Here is a 19698-nt window from a genome sequence, read left to right as displayed (position 1 = left end):
TCTATCTATCTATCTATCTATATATCTATCTATCTATCTATCTATCTATCTATCTATCTATCTATCTATCTATCTATCTATCTATCTATCTATCTAATTTCCTTCCATTACATTACAGCAAGATGTATACATTAACATTAAGAACCCATGCAAATTAGCACTTTTAAATCATGAACAATACTATTTATAAACTATAATCTCCAGGCTTACTTTAATAATGGTCATGAGTATTCCTTTACACGCACAAACCATTTGGCTAAAGACTTACTCACATGATATGATACTAAGTGCTGTAGCTAATGCTTGCAGTTGCATTTCATTACTGTAATGTTTGTGGTGGTTGGCGGACACTAAAATGTCAAGCATTACTCAATATACAATCAAACAAACTATTGCTCTATCTGTCTCTCTCTCTCTTTCTCTCCTCTCTCTTGTCTCTCCATATATGTTTATGCGTGTGTGTGTTCATGTGTGTATGTGTGTCTGTTTGTGTGTGTGTCTGTGCATCTGTGTTATTACGTGAAATCAGTACATCATAAAGCCATGAAAAAATGCCCAATCCTATAGGTGTCATGCAATCCCTTGTTGAAGATCAGGTCATCTGAGGTCATACTGACGTCGTTTTGTTCCTCTGATTTAAAACAGCAGAGGACATGCCCTACAAACAGAGCCTTTAATTATTCCAAGAATTGAGTGACAGCAACAGACACGTGTAAGATCTGTTTAATCATGTACCCTGAGATCAAGCCCACATCCAACATGTGGCCAGATTAAAGGATCAGGGACCGGACCACGCTGATGCTATCTTTAACTCCATTTGCCTACAGCTTTTCAGGATAAAACGACTGGTTGAGACACAGCAACCAGCTTTCCATATTGATTTAAAAAAAAGAAAGAAAATGCATTTTCACCCCCCACCCCCACCCCCTCTCCTCACGATCGAATCCATGCGGCACAATCGGATATTCCTCCAATTGGAAGGGAAAATGAGCAAACGTTATTCATAACGATGTGTTAAAACGGTGCAATTAAATGTGAGTTCCATGGCAACAATTTCTCCGTGCACTTACAGCCTGTGCAAATGCGGTCTGACCCGGTTGGACTGCTGCTGCTCAGATGACTGGCAAGAAGTGGAGCGGCTGATGCAATGCTGAGCAGGAGCGGACGGGCTCTTATCTGACGGAGACACGTGGAAAACTCAGTCTGTTTCTCCTCCAGAAACAAAACATAAAAGAGACTGTCATCGACCCCAGTAGGGAACGCATATGTTGCCTCATCCTAAAAACAGGTACAAAACTGTACAAAAAGAAAAAGAAAAAAAAAGCTGCATGTACTGCAATGAGAGCTATGGGCTATGTCTGGAAGATATGCTGGAAATGGCAGCAATCCAAATGGTTAAGCGACGGAAACCCAAAAATAAAGCCTTGCTCACTTTGACAAAGCCTTTCTTTTCGGCTTCATGAGCCAAATGCACACCTACGCAGGATGATCAATCTGAATCCCATGTCTGAATATTATCCCCACAGAATAGACCTCAACACAGGGGATGTAGAATAAAAACGTCTTTAGACTCCCTCTTCTTGCAAACTAATTTTCTTCTGTCACCTTAGATCATTCCCAGTCCTTTCTTAACTAGCCACTGTCGGTAAACAACCAACTGCAGGGGTCTTCACCACTTCAACAAGTGATTATAGCACAAATGGTTATTCGTGTCAAAGCTCCATTCTGGCCTGTTGAAATGCACAGCTGCATTTTGGTAGACAAATGGAGGGCTTGCATGATTATGTCTAGCTTGCTAGCTTCTCAATATACCTTTCATATTACTATTATCTGTCTGGCTTACATTGAGAGAGCATCTGAGCAACAACTCATTGTTTACTTTAGCCGTCTGGCAAAAGATGCAGAGGAAGAAAATGCTGGCATTCATGAAGCCATTTTTTTTGGCAAGAAAAACTTCTATGCCTTTGAAGGCTCAACAACATTATCTCTTATCTCTGGTTTATGGAGGCAATGAGGTCCTCGAGCCCAGAGTACATAATAGACGTACGTCTGGTTACAGTAAAACGGTTGTTAATAGCTGGCTTGAATTAAATAGAGCCTGGTGAGATAGCCTCTGACGGAGCCTTCCTGTAGAGCAAGGTGCTAACAACAGCAAGATCAGAGGTGAAATACCTAAGGAAGATATACAGTGTGCGGATAAGGAGGCTTTTGCATCTTATATTTCTGTATTTCTATTAATGAAGTCGTTTTGTGCTAAAGTGTCTGCTAAAAGAATAAACGTGGCTTTTTGTGCGAGAGTCGACATGAACATAATATTAAGCACAGAACTTCATGTTTTTTTAATGTTTGTCAACACAATCTTCATCAACAGTTTGTTGATGTTAACTGACTGATTAAATTATATTAGTTAAGGGATAACTGCTGTAATGAATTATGCTTTGGTGCATTTGTGAATAAACCATAACGCGTTAATAAACCATGGAACTGAGCATTTAACCTGACTTATGGTTTATTAATTCCCAAATTAATGGTTCATTCATGTTAACTAATGGATGGAATAATGTCCGTTAGGGAATCCTGGGCGTGGAGCATCATCTCAAGAGTCGCTGGTTCATTACTCCTCTTGCAAGCGCTTTGAAGAGCAAAGTAGCTTAGGGCTAAGAGGGAGGTGAGACACTACCTTGCACCTTATTTTACATTGTTTCATCGCAGGTGTCAAACAGGCTGAAAAATGAAAATGAATGTTAAGATGCATTGAAGTGATGTGGTTAATTATTTAATTTTACAGTTGGTTACGATGTTTCAGAGATTATACTTCTCTTCATCTTCCATAGATCACCTGCATTTAGATACCTTTATCAAAGAGAGTGTACTGTGATGGTTTTGGACAGTCAGTGGTGTTTGTTGTGGGGAAAAAAAAGAAATGAAATGCCCCAAGACCTACAATAATGACTATAAAATAATAATAATACATCTGAAGTTTAATAAACATTAAAAAACTATTAAATTACACTTCTCTTCATCTTCATCATTACATCAAGATACCATTATCACAGAGAATGTAATGTGATGGTGTTGTCCCTTAAACGTACAGTCAGTGGGGTTTGTTGTGGGAATAAAAATGAAATGCCCCTAGACCTACAATAATGACTATATAATATAATATAATATAATATAATATAATATAATATAATATAATATAATATAATATAATATAATATAATATAATATAATATAATATAATATAATATAATGCAACATAACATAACATAACATAACATAACACAACATAATATAATATTATATAATAATAAGAATATATCTGAAGTGTAATAGTTTAATTGCCAAGTCTTCTGTAAATGTGGAGACATTAATTGAGGTGTTGTATTTGTTGACAATTTAGTCCAAGTGCTGAAGTGTGCTCTAATATTGGGGAGCATTATCATGCCTTCAGAGTTACTTTGCTGTAAGCAAGACAACAAAAACTACTCATTGCACATTTAATTGTTACATGCAGCATTTGCATACGCACTTCTAATGTGAGTACTTGCCATTATCAAACAATTTCAGGCTTTTCTCCATGCCAAGGCAGAAAAGCAATGTGGTTGGTGGAGGTACCCACAGGTACCCACAGCGGCTGTTGCCAGCTCATCATACCACAGCCAGGCAGGGAATTGATATTCATAACATTCAATTTGTTATCTCCAAAAGACCTCTGCTTAAATAAGGTCTGAGGCCTGCGGATAGATCAGGCTTGGTGCTTTAATGTTTTTCACTTTGATATGACCCTGATTGGTCTATTAAGTGCCCAGTCATTAGATAGCATCATCAATGAAATGCTTTTATTTGCGTGGCGCGGATGTGTCTGTTGATGCAGGCTGGGCAGACGGCTGGGGCATCACGCGCTGAGCCGACTGAACGAGCCCCCAGACATCCGTAGCGCGGCGGGAGTGAATGAGCTCGTGAGCCAGTGGCGCGTGGATGCCTAAGTGCTTGTGCTCCTGCTGCTGATGTGAGCTGACAGCTTAGGTCTATCCAGACAGCGGCAAACTCCAGCCCTGATGCGGCCCTGCATGTGGCCCTGAAGCAACCCTGATGGAGCCCTGATGTGGCCCTGTTGTGGCCATGATGTGGCCCTGTTGTGGCCATGATGTGGCCCTGATGCGGCCCTGATGTGGCCCTGATGTGGCCCTGATGCAGCAATGATTTGGCCCTGATGCGGCCCTGATGTGGCCCTGATGCGGCCCATAAGCCAGCGTGTGTCTGGCCAACAAGGGGCAGCTCAGGGCCATCTCTATTCCTGAGTCAGCAGTTCCCTAGATATACAGAGGAGTTTGTCGTCTCCAGTGATGATAGCTGTTTTGATTCGCAGGGCCGACTGTCAAACACGAGGGTCAAAGGTTATGAGGTTATGAGGACTCATATGCTCACACAGCGCAGCACCCGGCCCATGAGGACGTCCCCGTGGGGCAGGCTGATACAGGCCTCCAGTCCTCCTCCCTCTGCACCCCTACACACTCACACACACACACATAGACACACACAGACACACACACACACACACACACACACACACACAGACAAACACACACACACACACACACACACACACACACACACACACACATACACACTCACACCCGGTGGGGCGGGCTGATACAGGCCTCCAGTCCTCCTCCCTCCACAGCGCTCGGAGTGCGGATGGGGGAGAGGCAGCGCAGCTCCAGCAGTGACTCATGCAGCACATCAGCGCGTCGCAGTTTCTATTCACAGCTTGCAAATGCCGGAGGTCCATATCAAAGCTTATTACATGCAAAAACTGTTTTCCTCCATTTGACCAGGAGCGGATTTGATGTAGACCAACTGCTAAGAAGAGAAGGCGTCTCTCTCTCTCTCTCTCTCTCTCTCTCTCTCTCTCTCTGTAGAGTCCATGGTGAGAAAATTAGCTCTTTCCACCACAGCCTTCAGCATCAAATGAAAAGTAACAAACATTCTGAAGCGGATGCTGGTTAAATGGAATGGCACTGGTTTCCCCCGCGCTATGGCGACTGTTTTCCCCCGTGAAACAGAGACCAGTATTTACAGTCCACACTGATTAAAATGTCCTGTGCAGAGCGAACACAGCAGACACAGCAGACATACAGTATTTCGAAGCTTGCCCCAATTAATATGTGCTTGTATATCTGACGGCGGCAATATGAAAATACACGCCCGATACAAAGGAATTTGGAACAAAAACGCGGATTTCGCATTAATATTTCAGTGATGGAAAGGAACTTGAATATGAGGATAAATATAGAGGCAGCTCATTTCTAGGTTAACATGTCTTTCATGGGTTGTATGAGGAAACCATTGCAAACCAGCTCGTATCCCTAATGTCTTTAATACATCCTGTCTCTTTGAATAAACAACAAATACATCCTGAACTCTGCTACCAGCATCAGAGGGAGAGAGATTTGTTTACACGATGTTACATCTGAAATGGGGAATAATGATCAGACTGGGAAAAGAGCATTTACATGTTCTTCTTCTCCAAAGCAAAGATGACAACAGAATAAAATAGAAGCAGGTGAAGGGGGGGGGGGGGGGGGGTGCGTTTAATGGGGGGTAAAGTGTGCCTCATGTGAACAGGTGCAGATGGAGTCTCTGCGCTCTCTCTGTGTTGCTGAGACTGAGGTTCTTGTCTGATCGCTGCTCCATTAAAGCCTGTTTATACCTGTACTTTCACTTAGACAAATGCCCTCACTGGTAACACCTGAGAAAGGCCTGGGTCTGATGTGGACCTGCACTGGCCCTGGGACAGATCATTCAGCTGCTGCTTTTTTCTGTTTTTGCATGGGGGGGGGGGGGGGGGGGGGGGGGAGGTTGTGTCTTTGGCGTGCAGTTCTACTGCTGCCTTGGTGTTGGATTTATTACGAGGCAACTCTTTTAACACACAGCTTGAGGGCAGCTCTGCTCTCCACGTGCACTAGTAAACGTGCCCATGCGCCTGATTTATCCAATTATTTCTTCAGCCAGGAAAGAGAAGTAATTATTTAAATCAGGTGGAGTGTGTGTGTGTGTGTGTGTGTGTGGGGGTGTTGGTGGTTCTGCGTGTGTTAGTGTATGTGTGTGAGTGTGTGTCTGTGTGTGTGTGGGTGTGTCTTTGTGAGGGTGTGTGTGGGTGTTGGTGGTTCTGCGTATGTTTGTGTATGTGTGTAAGTGTGTGTGGATGGGTGTATGTGTGTGAGTGTCTGTGTGTGTGTGTGTGTGTGTGTGTGTGTGTGTGTGTGTGTGTGTGTGTGTGAAGGTGTTGGTGGTATGCGTGTGTTTGTGTATATGTATGAGTCTGTGTAGAGAGAGCTGTGGTGCCTGGTAATGGTAAATACCTGGCACCTTGGTACAAATACCTGCAGGACATGCAGCCAGCTGGGACCTGACCAGACTGGCATCCAGCGGGCATCCTGCAGGCATCCTGTGGGCATCCCAGTGTTGCTGAGCACGTCTCATTTGCATGGGCTGTTTAGGCAGCATATATTGTGCTTTGGACTGGGAGCAGTGCCCATGCCACTACACACAGTGTGACGAGAACAGGAAGTATCACAGGTACAGGAGCAGAGTAAGGGCATTCCGATTGACGTTCTGAAGCTCATCTGGCAGGCTGTGTATAGACTTCTAAGTGTATGACTCTTGGCCATGCTGTTCGTTGCTTTGGATAACAGGCTATGATTCGTACAAAAGAAAGGAAAGAGAGAGATAAGAAAGAAAGAAATAAGTGGATGGAAGGATGGGAGAGATAGAGAAAAGAAAGAAAGAAATGAGTGAATGGAAGGATAGAAGAGATAGAGAAAAGAAAGAAAGGAATTAGTGAATTGAAGGATAGAAGAGATAGAGAAAAGAAAGAAAGAAATGAGTGGATGGAAGGATAGAAGAGATAGAGAAAAGAAAGAAAGAAAATGAGTCCTGTGATGTCATTTCAACTGCTGTGGATCCGAGGAGCTTGATGTTGTTTTTCCTGCTCCTCTCTCACTTTAGGGCATATCTTCTGTTTTGGGAGGTTTAGTAGGTCAGCTTAACACAGATCCTCTCTCTGTCAGCGATCGATACACCTGATCCTAACACAAATTCAAGCAGGTATTTCTCTTATTGGACTTCATAGAGGCTGAAGTGGGTAGAGGAGCTCAAGCTAATGAGAAGAATGGGCTACACATCCCCGAGTAGCAGCATCCTCCCACACCATGCAGCTTCACTGTAAGGGCTGCTGATGCATTTGACACTCGTGCTGCCTACCCACAGACAGTTATTGGATTGGAAAGTGATCTAGCGCCCCAAACGATGACTTCCACTCACGGGAGGAGTAGCAGCCTCCGGCTAGCTTAGCGAAGAGATAGACATATTACATCCTCAAAAGTCCATTCAATCTGCTGGATCCCCCAGCACACTGTAGGCATGACAACGCTCTCACACACACACAGATATACAGACAAATACAAATACACACACACATGTGCATACATTCTAACATACGAAAACATAAACACAAACACACACACACACACACACACACACACACACACACACATACACACACACACACATGCAAACACATTTTATACAACAAATATCTGTGTTAATCTATATGTGTTAATACTAGGCAAACACAACTTATTTTGTCAGAGTGCAATAACTCTGTGTTGGCCGGCCCTTCACTGGTTTGAGAAGTTAATTAAAAATTATATTTGATTTCTTTCCCACACCGTCGTCAGGCCGGCAGGCGAGATCAAAGCTAAATCTAGGCCACAGACTAAACCGCTTTTCGGCAGGGAGATGTGGTTTTCATCATGTTCCATACGCTTTACATTCTGCGCTGCACGCAATCTCTCCCTGGCAGAGTCATAAACAAAACGCCAGCCGCCGTCCCAAACAGTCTATCACTCGTCTCTGTCTCGATGCCGGTAAAGAGGAACACTTTGAAAAGCCAGCAGTACAAAAGGACACTATTAAAGTGACAATATCTCCTTTTTAAAGCTGTCTATGCATGTGTTTTTTCCCCGCCTCTGTGAGAGTGCCAAACCAGTGCCTCTCTCCATCTGCTCTGAAGCCTGTCTCATCTTAAAGAATCTAAGCTCGTCTGAAAATTCTTTTCAAGCCCGCATTTGATTACAATCTCAAATTAGGTCTTTGTCAAGATATTTAACACAATTTAGAGGCAACAGTCTGAGGGGCGGCGGGGGAGGGGGACCGCTGTATGAAACAAGTTAAATATTAGCTGTGCAAAATGCCGATAATGAAACGTTTGGAGCTTTCTTCGAGTTGTCAGCGTGTCTGAGCGCTCTGGAAAGGTGGAATGAAGAGGGAGGACGCATAATTAAGAATGCAAATAGGTGGGAAGAAATGCTTTGATCTTTTTCAAATCTCTCCCGACACCAACACAGCGCACGTTGTGTTGCGTAGCACCTGTGAGTTAGAGCTTGGTGTGCTCTGTGCCTCCTCACCACAACACACAAACATGTTTTCATTAATGAGAACAAGCACAAAGAAGAAGAAAGTACAAGGAAGAGAAAAAAAGACAGGAAGTGACAGCACATCTGCTTATGTGGCGGCATCCCATAATAATTTCAAACGACTTTGTTAGAGGTGGAACTGCCCAAAGGAATCAGCAAAGCAAGCCGCAGCTCCACGAACACGCCAGCTATTTATGAGATGGCCAACTGAATTTGGTCTCAGCATTACTTCAGCGCTCGCCTTTAGTCATGGTTTCTAGTCACAGTTCATAACAGAGCATGACCTAATAGAAATATATGCTCATTAAGTCTGTGTTTGTGATGTCGTGAAAACAGTGTGTGTTAGTGTTAAGCCGATGTGGAAAGTAGCCTACACCATAACTGAAAAATGATTACCATAGACTCTAAGTCTAATTTCACCGGTACTAATAACGTGGCTATTAACGCTGTCTGTAATTCAACAATATTGCAGAGTTTGACAGATGGGCTCAAATCACTGTGCCTTCACATGTCATGCAGGATTTTTGATTTCGCTAGATGTGTTCTGCTCGATGGGAAATTCGTCACAGTTACCCCATTTAATACGGATCTGTGGGATGGATGGGTGGGAATTTTCAAGCTCGATTGAAACAATTACACTCCGTCTACCTCAAAGTACCGGCTTTCTTCACACGGGCACGTTCGTGGAAATGCTTCACATTACCACAACAAGCTGGAATGGCGTGCGCTTATTCGGTTACTTAATAACAATATCACAGGGGAACGTTCTATGATCTGCTTAAAAAACTTGGCATACCTTGTCTAAATAGTATGGGGGCGTTCTCTTGGCCGGAGTGGAAACCTAACTGGATCGATCTTTAACGTGCACGGGGAGACAGTGTACCCTAGCGACACTGACCCAGTAATGCGACACACAATTTAAGGTGTCTATCAAATCACACAGCAAAATGCCCTCAGAAGTGTGTTACCCGTGAGGTGAGATATTTCTTCCATGGTAGAGACGGAGCCAGGCTGAGTTTCACACTCAGGACTTTAAATATTTGTTTAATTTTCTGTTTGGATGTAGCTTATACCGTATATGGATGAGAAAGAAGTTGAGCCAAAAGAAAATCGCTGTTGTTACGGTTTCAATATCAAACAATAAAATACCGTCCTCCAGTTCATAGATATCCACTGCATATAACGCTGCCGTGAGCTAGTTGTGATTCAACGGGAAGGACTGTGAAATACACCTAATTAAACTTTATTAGATCGATGGTGTTTACAACGTGAAGGTGAACGAGAGCAAAAGAGCGAGAGCATACTACACTGGAAGAGTGAGAGAGAGAGGGGGAAGATAGACAGAGAGACTGATGTCTGCGCAACATTCAAAGGTCCAATACTTCAGCCCCTGCATTGTTAAGGTCACACCTAAAGGCCAGTGTTTCTGCGTCTGTACCGCGTCTATCCCACAGACAGTAGCCCAATTTCGGATTGTTTGCCTTTGTCCTCATTAAATCTCGCACCTCTGTAACACACCAGCCGTGACTAACGCAGATATAAGAAGGCTTGTGTTTTGAGGGGGATTTTTGTAAATGAGAGACTCATACACATTTGATCTTGTTTATGGCTCAAAGCCACTTTAAATTTAACACCAATGTAACTTGACCACATTTATGATCAATATTCAAACGCGGCACATGTTGTAGCCTACATGTAAGGTGTATGCCACTGCTATCATGTAGTTTATAGATTTTTTTTACTTCCCTGCGTGAATAACTAACACAATCAAACTTAACATTCAATGACAATACATCGCTAATTACATGAAACCAGTCAGAGTTACTTACAATTGTTCGCTGCCAGCGCAGATCCTAAAGCTGCCAGCACCGTTACACTGAATGCATACAGCCAGGACACATTCCGCGAATCCATCTTAACGCAAAACACGAGGCTTATCCAAGTTGCGCTATATCCGTGGTTTGTTGAAAATAGCTCCAATTGTGCGTCGCCTCCCAAAGGTTTAGTTCCAGTGGTTTGTGTGCTCTAGCCCCGAGACAGCCTTGCCAGTGATGAAATAATGGAGACACTCCCCCGCTGATGCTCTTAAAGACATACGTTGTTCAGTTGCTCACCGGGCAAAAGCTCCGGGAAATATTTCCACCAAATTTCTGAGGTGGGTGGGATGATTAAAAGAAAAGCATGACCACACGCTATTGGTTGCTGTAGCGCTCCCTTTCCGTGCAATCAGCAAAATACCTACACACTAATTCAGCCTGCGCAGAGCCAAGCCGTCCCTATCACAAGTTATATGAAGTGAACCTGTGAGCTGGTGGGAGAAGAGAGGGTAGTGAGAGACTAGAGAGAGAGAGAGAGAGAGAGAGAGAGAAAGAGAGAGAGAGATAGAGAGAAAGAGAGAGAGAGAGCGTTTGAAAAATAGCGCTAATTCAGCACCGGGGGAGTGGACAGCTCCATTGTACACAATGGTCGCCAAGATCACTGGAATTCCTTAGGAACGGACAGTCATGGAGCACATAGAGCTGTCCCCCCTTTCCTCTCTCTCTCCTCTCTCTTTTAGGTCGTACATGATGCCCTTGACTCGTATAGTTGAATAGCCGTTTTTATACTTATTTGATTTATTTATTAATTATATGTTCTTCTATGGAGGTATACAACATTTCTACATTATCTATCTTTTATTTCTCGCCGGTGGCATTTCCACGACTTTATACAAATCCTTATTTTTCTGATAATTTACTCTGCCTGGGTTTGGATAAAACACTTGAATTAAAAGTACTGAATGAAGAAATGAAAGGCGTGTATGCATGCCATGGACATTATCCTCAGATGATTGCATTAGACTTGTTGCGTGTTCAAATACCCACAGTCCGTTTTAGCTACACTGTAAAAAAAAAATGTAATAAAACAGAATTTTACTGTTTATTTTACAGTTTTTTTCTGTATTTTTAAAATACCATTCATTTTCCAAAAAGAAACTGTGATTTTACATGACAAATGTAAAATAACATGAAATCACTGTAAATGTAAAAACACAGAATATTTCTGTTGTTTTACACAGAAAAAACCCATTAGAAATACGTATATTTACTGTTGTAACACGGGTAGATGAAATCAAGCATTCTGATTGGTTGAGAGTGAGTCACTCAAAAATATCGAAACTGAACAAAGATGGCGGCGTGTAGCCTGTTAGTGGGAAATATTTGATGTGAATTAAGCTATCTACACGACTTTTTATACGTCTACATTGACTCGGTTAGTTGTTTATGTGCAACACGGATGGTGCTTGGTATTGGTGGTCTTAACTGAAGCTCTCAAATATTATTTTAGGTTGCTGATTTCGCGTAGACCAAAACTCCATTAAGACACATAGTAGCTTAAGCTAGCTAGCCTCTCTGCTAAAAGTATACCGTTAGCATACAGATTATGCTCTCATACATAGACATATACATGTATTATGTCTATGCTCTCATACGCCTCCCGCATTGAGGCTGTTGTAGGGTCTGCGCGCGCCCAAATAGAACATTCTTGCACTGGTTACCACGGAGTTTCAACACTGACACGACACACGACAGCAGAAGACTAAAGGTAAATGTCTTTGTACTTTAATTGAGTTCTCAAAAATAAAAAGCTTAATACCCTGGCATTGTATTTGACGATGAAAGGCTCATTGTGTATAGGTTGTCGTGCTGTCATGTTGGTGTGCTGAATGGGGGCCGTAATGTGAGTGTAGCCAACACCATATGAGGCTCTGGCTAACTTTGACTAGCTAGCTTGCACTGACAACCTTCAGTTCGTAGTCGTTAGGTAATGTAAGCCATAGTAGCTAGCTAAGGTAACATGTACAGTTCAAGTTAGCTAGCTAGCCAACCTGGATAATTTAATCTGTAAAATTGGTTGGCATTTTGTATTTGCTATTGAAAACATGCAGAGCGAGAGAAAGTAAAAACCTGGCTAGTAACATATTGCGTTTTCTAATGACGAAGGCTCTTTTAAGCACATATCATAGATACTCTTTTGCCATAGCTTTAAGGCTAGCTATTTAGCATATGGTGTTGGCTAGTTTGCTCCATTTTATATTATAACCATAGAGCAGGGGCAACGCCAGTGTAAATCAGTTTTCCCCAAACGCTTTTCTCGAAGCACAATCTATGTATTCTATGGGGAAAAAAGTCTCACGGCACACCAGCATTACATGTTATTGTGTTGTTTGGTTGTGAAATGCCTTTTAAGTTTAGTTTGTTCGAGTTCCCCCCCCCCCACAGACAAGGCACAATGGAATCGGGAGCAATCTCCTGTGAACTTGAATGCATCGCTTGAGTATTGGTCATTGTATTGTCTGTTCCTGACCTGCTACATTTTCTTTTTCTGTTCAATTCTACAACAGAGTAACCGGCCTTGAACGGTTCAAATAAAACACAGTTCGGTAAGATTTAATTACTCAAATACGGCACTATCTATCAATCTAATTTTGCTACATGGTTTGATAAGCTAGCAAAACAATGGCAATGGTAGAAGTGGCTGTCTGTTTTTTTTTTTTTTTTTTTTTTACTGGAGTGAATAATGACTAAAACCTTGTTTTTCTTCTCTTTATCAGCAAATGGAGGCTAGCTTTAAAAAAAATACTGGCATCTATCTACCTAGATGGCAGAGAGATCTGCAAGATAGTTTACCACCTGCGAAGGAATTACTTGATGAATGAAAATCTCAAGATGGCCTACCTTCTGAAGTGTATATATAGATTGATTTCTCATGTATAATGCCGACTTCAATGAGTTTATTGATACAGATCGTAACACAGACATCAACGAACTTGATACATTTCAGTTGTTTTTTTCTGGTCGGGTTCTGAGCTAGCGGATGCAGAAATTCAACTGATATGTCCGGTAAGTCTGTAAGATAAGAAAACTTTGGTTGAATAGTTGTTGCTAATTTTTTAAGTAATTGTGCAGTCCTGTTGAAAATATGTGTTTTAAATGTTTGTTTAGGGATTTTAAACTGCACCAATGGCTCATACATTTTTGCTTTGGTTTGTGTTTTTCTCCAGCCTCCTCCCCTGCCAAGACAGACACATTTTCTACCTTCCCATGACAGGCTGGACGACAGTGGATTGGAGTACTCAAAGTACTAATTCAATCAAAAGCTCCAAACATACTCACAGAATATGAGAAATCTGGTACCATATGCACAAAAAACAGGGTGCTACTTGTGAGGGTTGCTGTCAGCAATCTTGAGGAGAGATGAGGATTGTAAGTTGACGACACTGTCAAAGTGTGAGATTCAAAAGTATTGACAGTGGAGTGGAAGTTGTTCTTATATATCTCATACTTAAAATTAATATTTTAGTCAATACATGTGAAGTGTGAGTATAACTGATGGCAATACATGTTTCTAATTGAAGAGTTCAGGTGCAAAAACTTAAAAATTTAGGTATGATATAAAGGGAAATATTCTCAGTGCCTACTATACGATAATCATGCCAGCTGTGTTTTTTCCAATTTACCACAAAAAAGGTCAGGTGGACTTCTGAACTCTTCAATGTGTGTTTAGAAATGGTTTGGTTGATGCTGTCTGTTATTTTCAGTTACCCATCCAGTGATGACAAGGTGCGTCTTGACAAGAATGTTGTCACCACGTTTCCTAAATTGAGTGTCAAAATCCAGGAACACAATGAGGGATATGTAAGTGAAAAAAAAATGATGTTTACCTTCCCACCCCACATTTTACTGATGTACCAAATGTTTATTGTTTCAGAAATAAGGGCCATTGTATTGTTGGTATTATTGACTGATGCCTCATGTCCACTCTCTACCTTCAACCCATGAAAAGGAACACTACCCCCCCCCCCCCCCAATATCTCAGTAAATATAGCCTGTAAATTCAAATGAATAAATTGGATTGAATATTTATCTTTGTACATCTTAGTTCGACTTCGATAGCCAGTTTGAGGGGAAAGCTGATCTTTTCCTTCGCAAATGGCAGATGAACATCATCCCTAAGCTAATGAAGGTTGCTGCATTGGAGTTGTCTGAGGATCTGGAAAATCCTTCAACCACCAGGAACAACAGTGATGGTATGTTGGTTCGCATTCAGAAAGATAGGGGGGGAAATGCACTTATAACTTTTATGCAATGGATAATAACTGAAGCCAGTTTAATTGTTCAAGATGACTTAAAGTGCATATGACACCTCAATACTATTTTTTTTTAATAAATAGAACGAAGGTGGTATTTCACAATCGATATATATATGTTGAGGAAAAATATACACATTTGACTTGTTAAAATCATCATTTGAATGCAGCGCCACTGAGCTACCGACTTCCCAAGCGACTCACTACCACCCTGCGTTAAAAAATTTAAATTACTTAAACGGAGGTACTCTGTTGCACTTGGTCGCCATTTTTCCTGACAGAAAACAGATTTTCTCAGGGAGCCACCGGCTATTTCTTAAGGATCAGTTGTAAATATGCCTTCAAGGTGTGTTGCAGCATATTGCTCGAACGTCAGTTCCCATTCTTTTAGCCTTTTCAAATTTCCAAAAGACGAGGAAGTACGCGAGAAGTGGGTGCAGAATGTGTGTCGCACAAGAGTGCCTTCTCCAGCAAGCTTGAAATGACAACTAAAGTAATTTGCTGTGAAGTAATGCTGGAAGCATTGCTCTCTATCCATTAAATAGGGAATGTATTTCACGTATTTAGAATAGCTGACCTAACAAACAACAGCTGTGAAAGAGCTAAGAGACTGGAGGCAAACAGTACATCTGCCTCAATGAGAGGGGCGTCATACTTGTTAGCAGCGAGGCTAGCTAGCTACTATGTCATCACTGTCAGAACTCGGCTCTTCTGCTGGCTCGTCTTCCAGATACGGCTCAATGCTCACAATCACCTTTACAAACTGATCCGGATCGAAGTCTTCCTCAATCTCATCTCTGCTTGAGTCTGTTGCAGAAAATTGCTCAAAATTGCTGAATTCTTCAACCTCCATCGCTAGTTGTGTGGCGTGGGAACGAATGAGGTCTACCGCCAGGTGACCCTGTAATGTCAGTGGTGGTAGACTTCATTCGTTCCCACACCACACAGCTATCGATGGAGGGTGAAGAATTCAGCAATTTTGAGCAATTTTCTGCCACAGACTTCAGGTTTCAGGTAAGCCGGCACTGCTTGCCGAAGAGCGTCGCGAAAACCACACTTTGAAATCGTGTACAAACCTAATTTTTCAATCATCGGGTTTACACATGACTTCAAAGTACTATGTTTTATGTATAGTCTTGATAATTATATGCTGTTTACCTTTTTTTTTTAGGTGTCATATGCACTTTAACCTTGTGTAATGGTAGATATCTAATTTGGATTCTAATATTTTCATGTAGACATGCTTTGCTTCAAAGCACTTCAGATGCTCATACACCTTCTTCCACCAATGCCATCAGGACGAGGGGCTGGATGGAGTCGCTGCAGTGTTAAATCAGCCATTTCCTACCTCATGGACTTTGTGCAAGTATGTTTGTGTCTTATGACTTATTGGTTGCATCACTGAACCTCCTGATGTTGTGTTGTGGTCTCCTCCCCATGCTGGTTTAATAATGTAGTAATTCAAACGTTTTGTGTTACAGCCTAGAACGAGCATTTCATCATTGCTTGAGAATCCTGATTCATCGAGAGGCCACCAGCCTAGCATTGTGTGCATTGGACACCCAAGCGGAGCTGCCCAGCAGTAGCTGATCGTCGCAAGAAGTGACAAGATTGCTATGCCACTTGGAGATGAAGGGCTGATGTATTGGGCCTTATTGAAAAAAAAAAACCATTTACATTTGCAGTCGAGTTGGAAATTATATTAGAAGATATCAAGAGTCTGTGGATTTTTGTTTCGTTTTTTTTTTACTTTTTTTCTTTCATTTCCAATTCAGTTGAATTTGTTTGTTTCAGAACCAGTTGCTGTATGGTTACCTGTTAGTTATTTTTTATATATATACAGAATAAAAATACAGAGAATGGGAAATTGTAGTTGTTCTTGTTCAGCTTTGTTCAAACACAATTCATTTAAGCCCCTTTTCCGACTGGCCAAAAACTGGTTTAAACCATTTAAAATTAAAATAATTATGGTGTTATTAGGTGAGTATAGTTTTTTTTTAAGTTGAAAGTGCTTTAAATATTCATTTTTTTTAAGCTAGTTTTTAAAGATTAATCAAATTATTGTTGTATACTATTATATAACATCTCATAAAAAGTTATATACAGGATTTTTAAACAAATAATGCCATTAAAACCAACTAATAACAGCACATTTCTGTAAATGTAAGCATTATTACTCGTATAACAATGTTAATCTACCATCTTCATGGGTAATTTAATTTAACAGCACATTTCTGTAATTATGAGACCAATAAATGGATTTAGTGTGTGAACAAGTGATAGAGAGAGGCATATTCTCAAAGGCTGAAAGATCAGGTAAGTGACTATACACTAAAAATTATAATAAACGGTAATTTTCTGGCAGCTGGGGCGCCAGAAAAAACACCGTAAAATAACATTAAATAACAACATTTTCACATTTTAAAACAATTAAATGACCTAGAAAAATGGAAAATAAATGTTGTATTACGAATAATGTTCGTAATACAACGTTTATTTACCGTTTTTCTAGGTCATTTAATTGTTTTAAAATGTGAAAATGTTGTTATTTAATGTTAAAAAACCTGAAAATAAGGGAAAATCTTGGTAAAATTACAACTAAAAACTGTATTTTAATTACGGGAAATAACCGTATTTTTACGGTACAGTAATTTTCTGTTATTTTACGGTATTTTTCTGGCACCCCAGCTGCCGGAAAAAAACCGTTTTTTTACGATTTTTTTTTTTACAGTGTGAGCCATGAATGCGAGTACACACCTATCTCTACATATTCCTCCCAAATGGGGGGATTCTAATGAACTGGCAGATGACTAGCATTTCCTTGTTGGTTCTATACTTCTATAGTATTGAATCAATGGACTGTGCTTTGCTACTCTCAGACAAGCTACACTGGAGTAAAACATGAAACTTCTGTGTAAAGCATATTTTCAGGTAGAAAATCAGGAACTAGAGTGATCTTTTTTAACAGTCACTGTTGTGTTCATGGATATAATTATATGGAGCATGTCATTTGTGATGGAGGAGGGTGAGTGTGTAAATATGAGAACCGACACAGTGTCAGTGTAGACATGCAGCTGTTCCTGTATTACACCAGAATAAGTGTGTGCTTGCATGCATGTGTGTGTGTGTATGTGTGTGAGAGAGAGAAAGAGAAAAAGATACAGAGAGAGAGAGAGAGAGTGTGTGTGTGTGTGTGTGTGTGTGTGTGAGCAGAAGTGGAGACTGGTGCTCCGACAGAGATAGAGAGAGAGAGAGAGACAGTGTGTGTGTGAGAGAGAGAGAGAGATAGAGAGAGAAAGAGAAAGAGATACAGAGATAGAGAAGTGTGTGTGTGTATGTGTGTGTGTGTGTGTGTGTGTGTGTGTATGTCACTGAGAGAGAGAGACTGAGAAAGAGAAGAGAGAGAGAAGAGAGTGTGTGTATGTGTGTGTTTGTAGTGTGTGTGTGTGTGTGTTTGTATGTATGTGTGTGTGTGTGTGTGTGTGTGTGTGTGTGTGTGTGTGTGTGTGTGTGTGTGTGTGTGTGTGTGTGTGTGTGAGCAGAGGCGGATGGCCGGGGCTCCGAGAGAGAGATCTCTGCGCTTGTCGCCCAGGGCTCCACAGCTGTTTCTATAAAGGGGTGCAAGTGTGTGTTCTCTTAATACGCCTTTTATGATGCCCAAGAAATGTGCTATCATCAAAGTAAGGGCTGGTCATTGTTATGAGCACATCAAAGCCAAGCAAAGCCACTGCAGCTGATAAGCTCTGATGCTGGAAGCTGAGCTCTTGACTGATCTTCACATGGCACAGAACAGTCTACATTTGCAGTATATGAATGCATATTGGTATGTCTGTCAGTGTGTGACCTCTGCATGCCAGTACATATTACATATACTGTTAATAATTAAACTATACTGAAAAACCGGAGGATGTTGGTTTAATTTAAGCGTGAGGTTACTCTACTGGTAACAGCATTAAAGTGATGGCCCTTGCATTCCAGAAGTACAAAGACAAGAGCACAGAGACTAATTGTCGGAGTGTTCACATTTGAGTCTGGATTTTATAAGCATAAGCATCTGTTTGTCAATATGTGTAAATATCAACATTTACAAATGGGTCCGTATCAGATCCCTACGTGGATGTGCAGAGATGCAGGTGATTAAGAACACATTGTTAAGAAACATATGCTCATTTATTTTCCCTCTGTTTTTCTCTCTTGTGCCCTTACACACAAGCACACACACACACACACACACACACACACACACACACACACACGGACACATAATAACATGAGAATCTCTCCTTCCTTCAAATGCACGATGAAACATAATACCACACGCACAAATACAGCATCAATCTTTACCTCAAATACATACGGAAACACAATGCCACAAGACAAAACAAATGCACCACTCTCTAAATGATACATTGGCTCATTACCTCATTTCAGTGTAACCACACACCTGGTTGTGTCCGTCACACACTAATTATCACACACACTCTCCCTCTCTCCCTCACTCTCACACACAAACACACACACACAAAAGGGCCTAACAAAAACTCAAGAATGGCGTAGCAGATAAAAGAGTGAAGAGGACTAGAGTGGGTAATCGGTCACACTATGCCACTTTACCCTGAGGGAGTGATGTGCCTCAGGGAACTCTAGAACTTTGAGTCTAAGAACACCAGCAAATCCATCAGTCTTGTTCGAGGAATTTGGTTCCCTGTTCCTATTCATCACAACAGTCTTTGTGGACTGAAGTAAAATGATCTCCATTAATACACAAATGGTCTGACATGAATGAATAGAGGAGTAACATAAATGATGATCAACTGCCTCAGTTAAACCGTAGGCTGAGACCTTTCATCGTACACATATAGACGCTCTCACACACACACACACACACACACACACACACACACACACACACACACACACACACACACACACACACACACACACACACACACACAGACACATGTGGAACAACAGCATTCTCTGTGTGTGTTTGTGTGTAAAGTTGATGGCTCACTTACCTGGGACGGGGACTCAGTTGCTGCTCTCTCCACATTGGCGATCCTTTGACTCGCTTTAGCACTGTGT

At 41.4% G+C, this 19698-nt stretch overlaps 1 protein-coding gene and 1 long non-coding RNA gene across 2 annotated transcripts in view; one reads left to right on the top strand and one right to left on the bottom strand.

Annotated features, from left to right (window-relative positions):
* The window catches only part of cntnap5b (contactin associated protein family member 5b), a gene marked incomplete at its 3' end in the record, with an annotated part of 61556 nt that extends 51149 nt beyond the window's left edge, over positions 1-10407 (bottom strand). Inside the window, exon 1 of the mRNA XM_080835407.1 lies at positions 10313-10407. Coding sequence (XP_080691533.1) covers positions 10313-10397 — 85 coding nt within the window. The 5' untranslated portion in view covers positions 10398-10407. The remainder of the gene's footprint in view (positions 1-10312) is intronic.
* Positions 10408-14499: 4092 nt separating this feature from the next.
* On the top strand, positions 14500-16212 carry LOC308361777. Its single transcript, XR_013968560.1, has 3 exons — positions 14500-14553; positions 15852-15979; positions 16095-16212. It is a non-coding gene; the product is annotated as an uncharacterized lncRNA (long non-coding RNA).
* The last annotated feature ends 3486 nt before the right edge of the window (positions 16213-19698 follow it).

This window comes from Sprattus sprattus (assembly GCF_963457725.1).
Source record: "Sprattus sprattus genome assembly, chromosome: 3".
Classification (NCBI taxonomy): domain Eukaryota; kingdom Metazoa; phylum Chordata; class Actinopteri; order Clupeiformes; family Clupeidae; genus Sprattus; species Sprattus sprattus.
The sequence above is the reverse complement of the archived record's forward strand: the minus strand, read 5'-3'. Positions and strand labels throughout refer to the sequence as shown.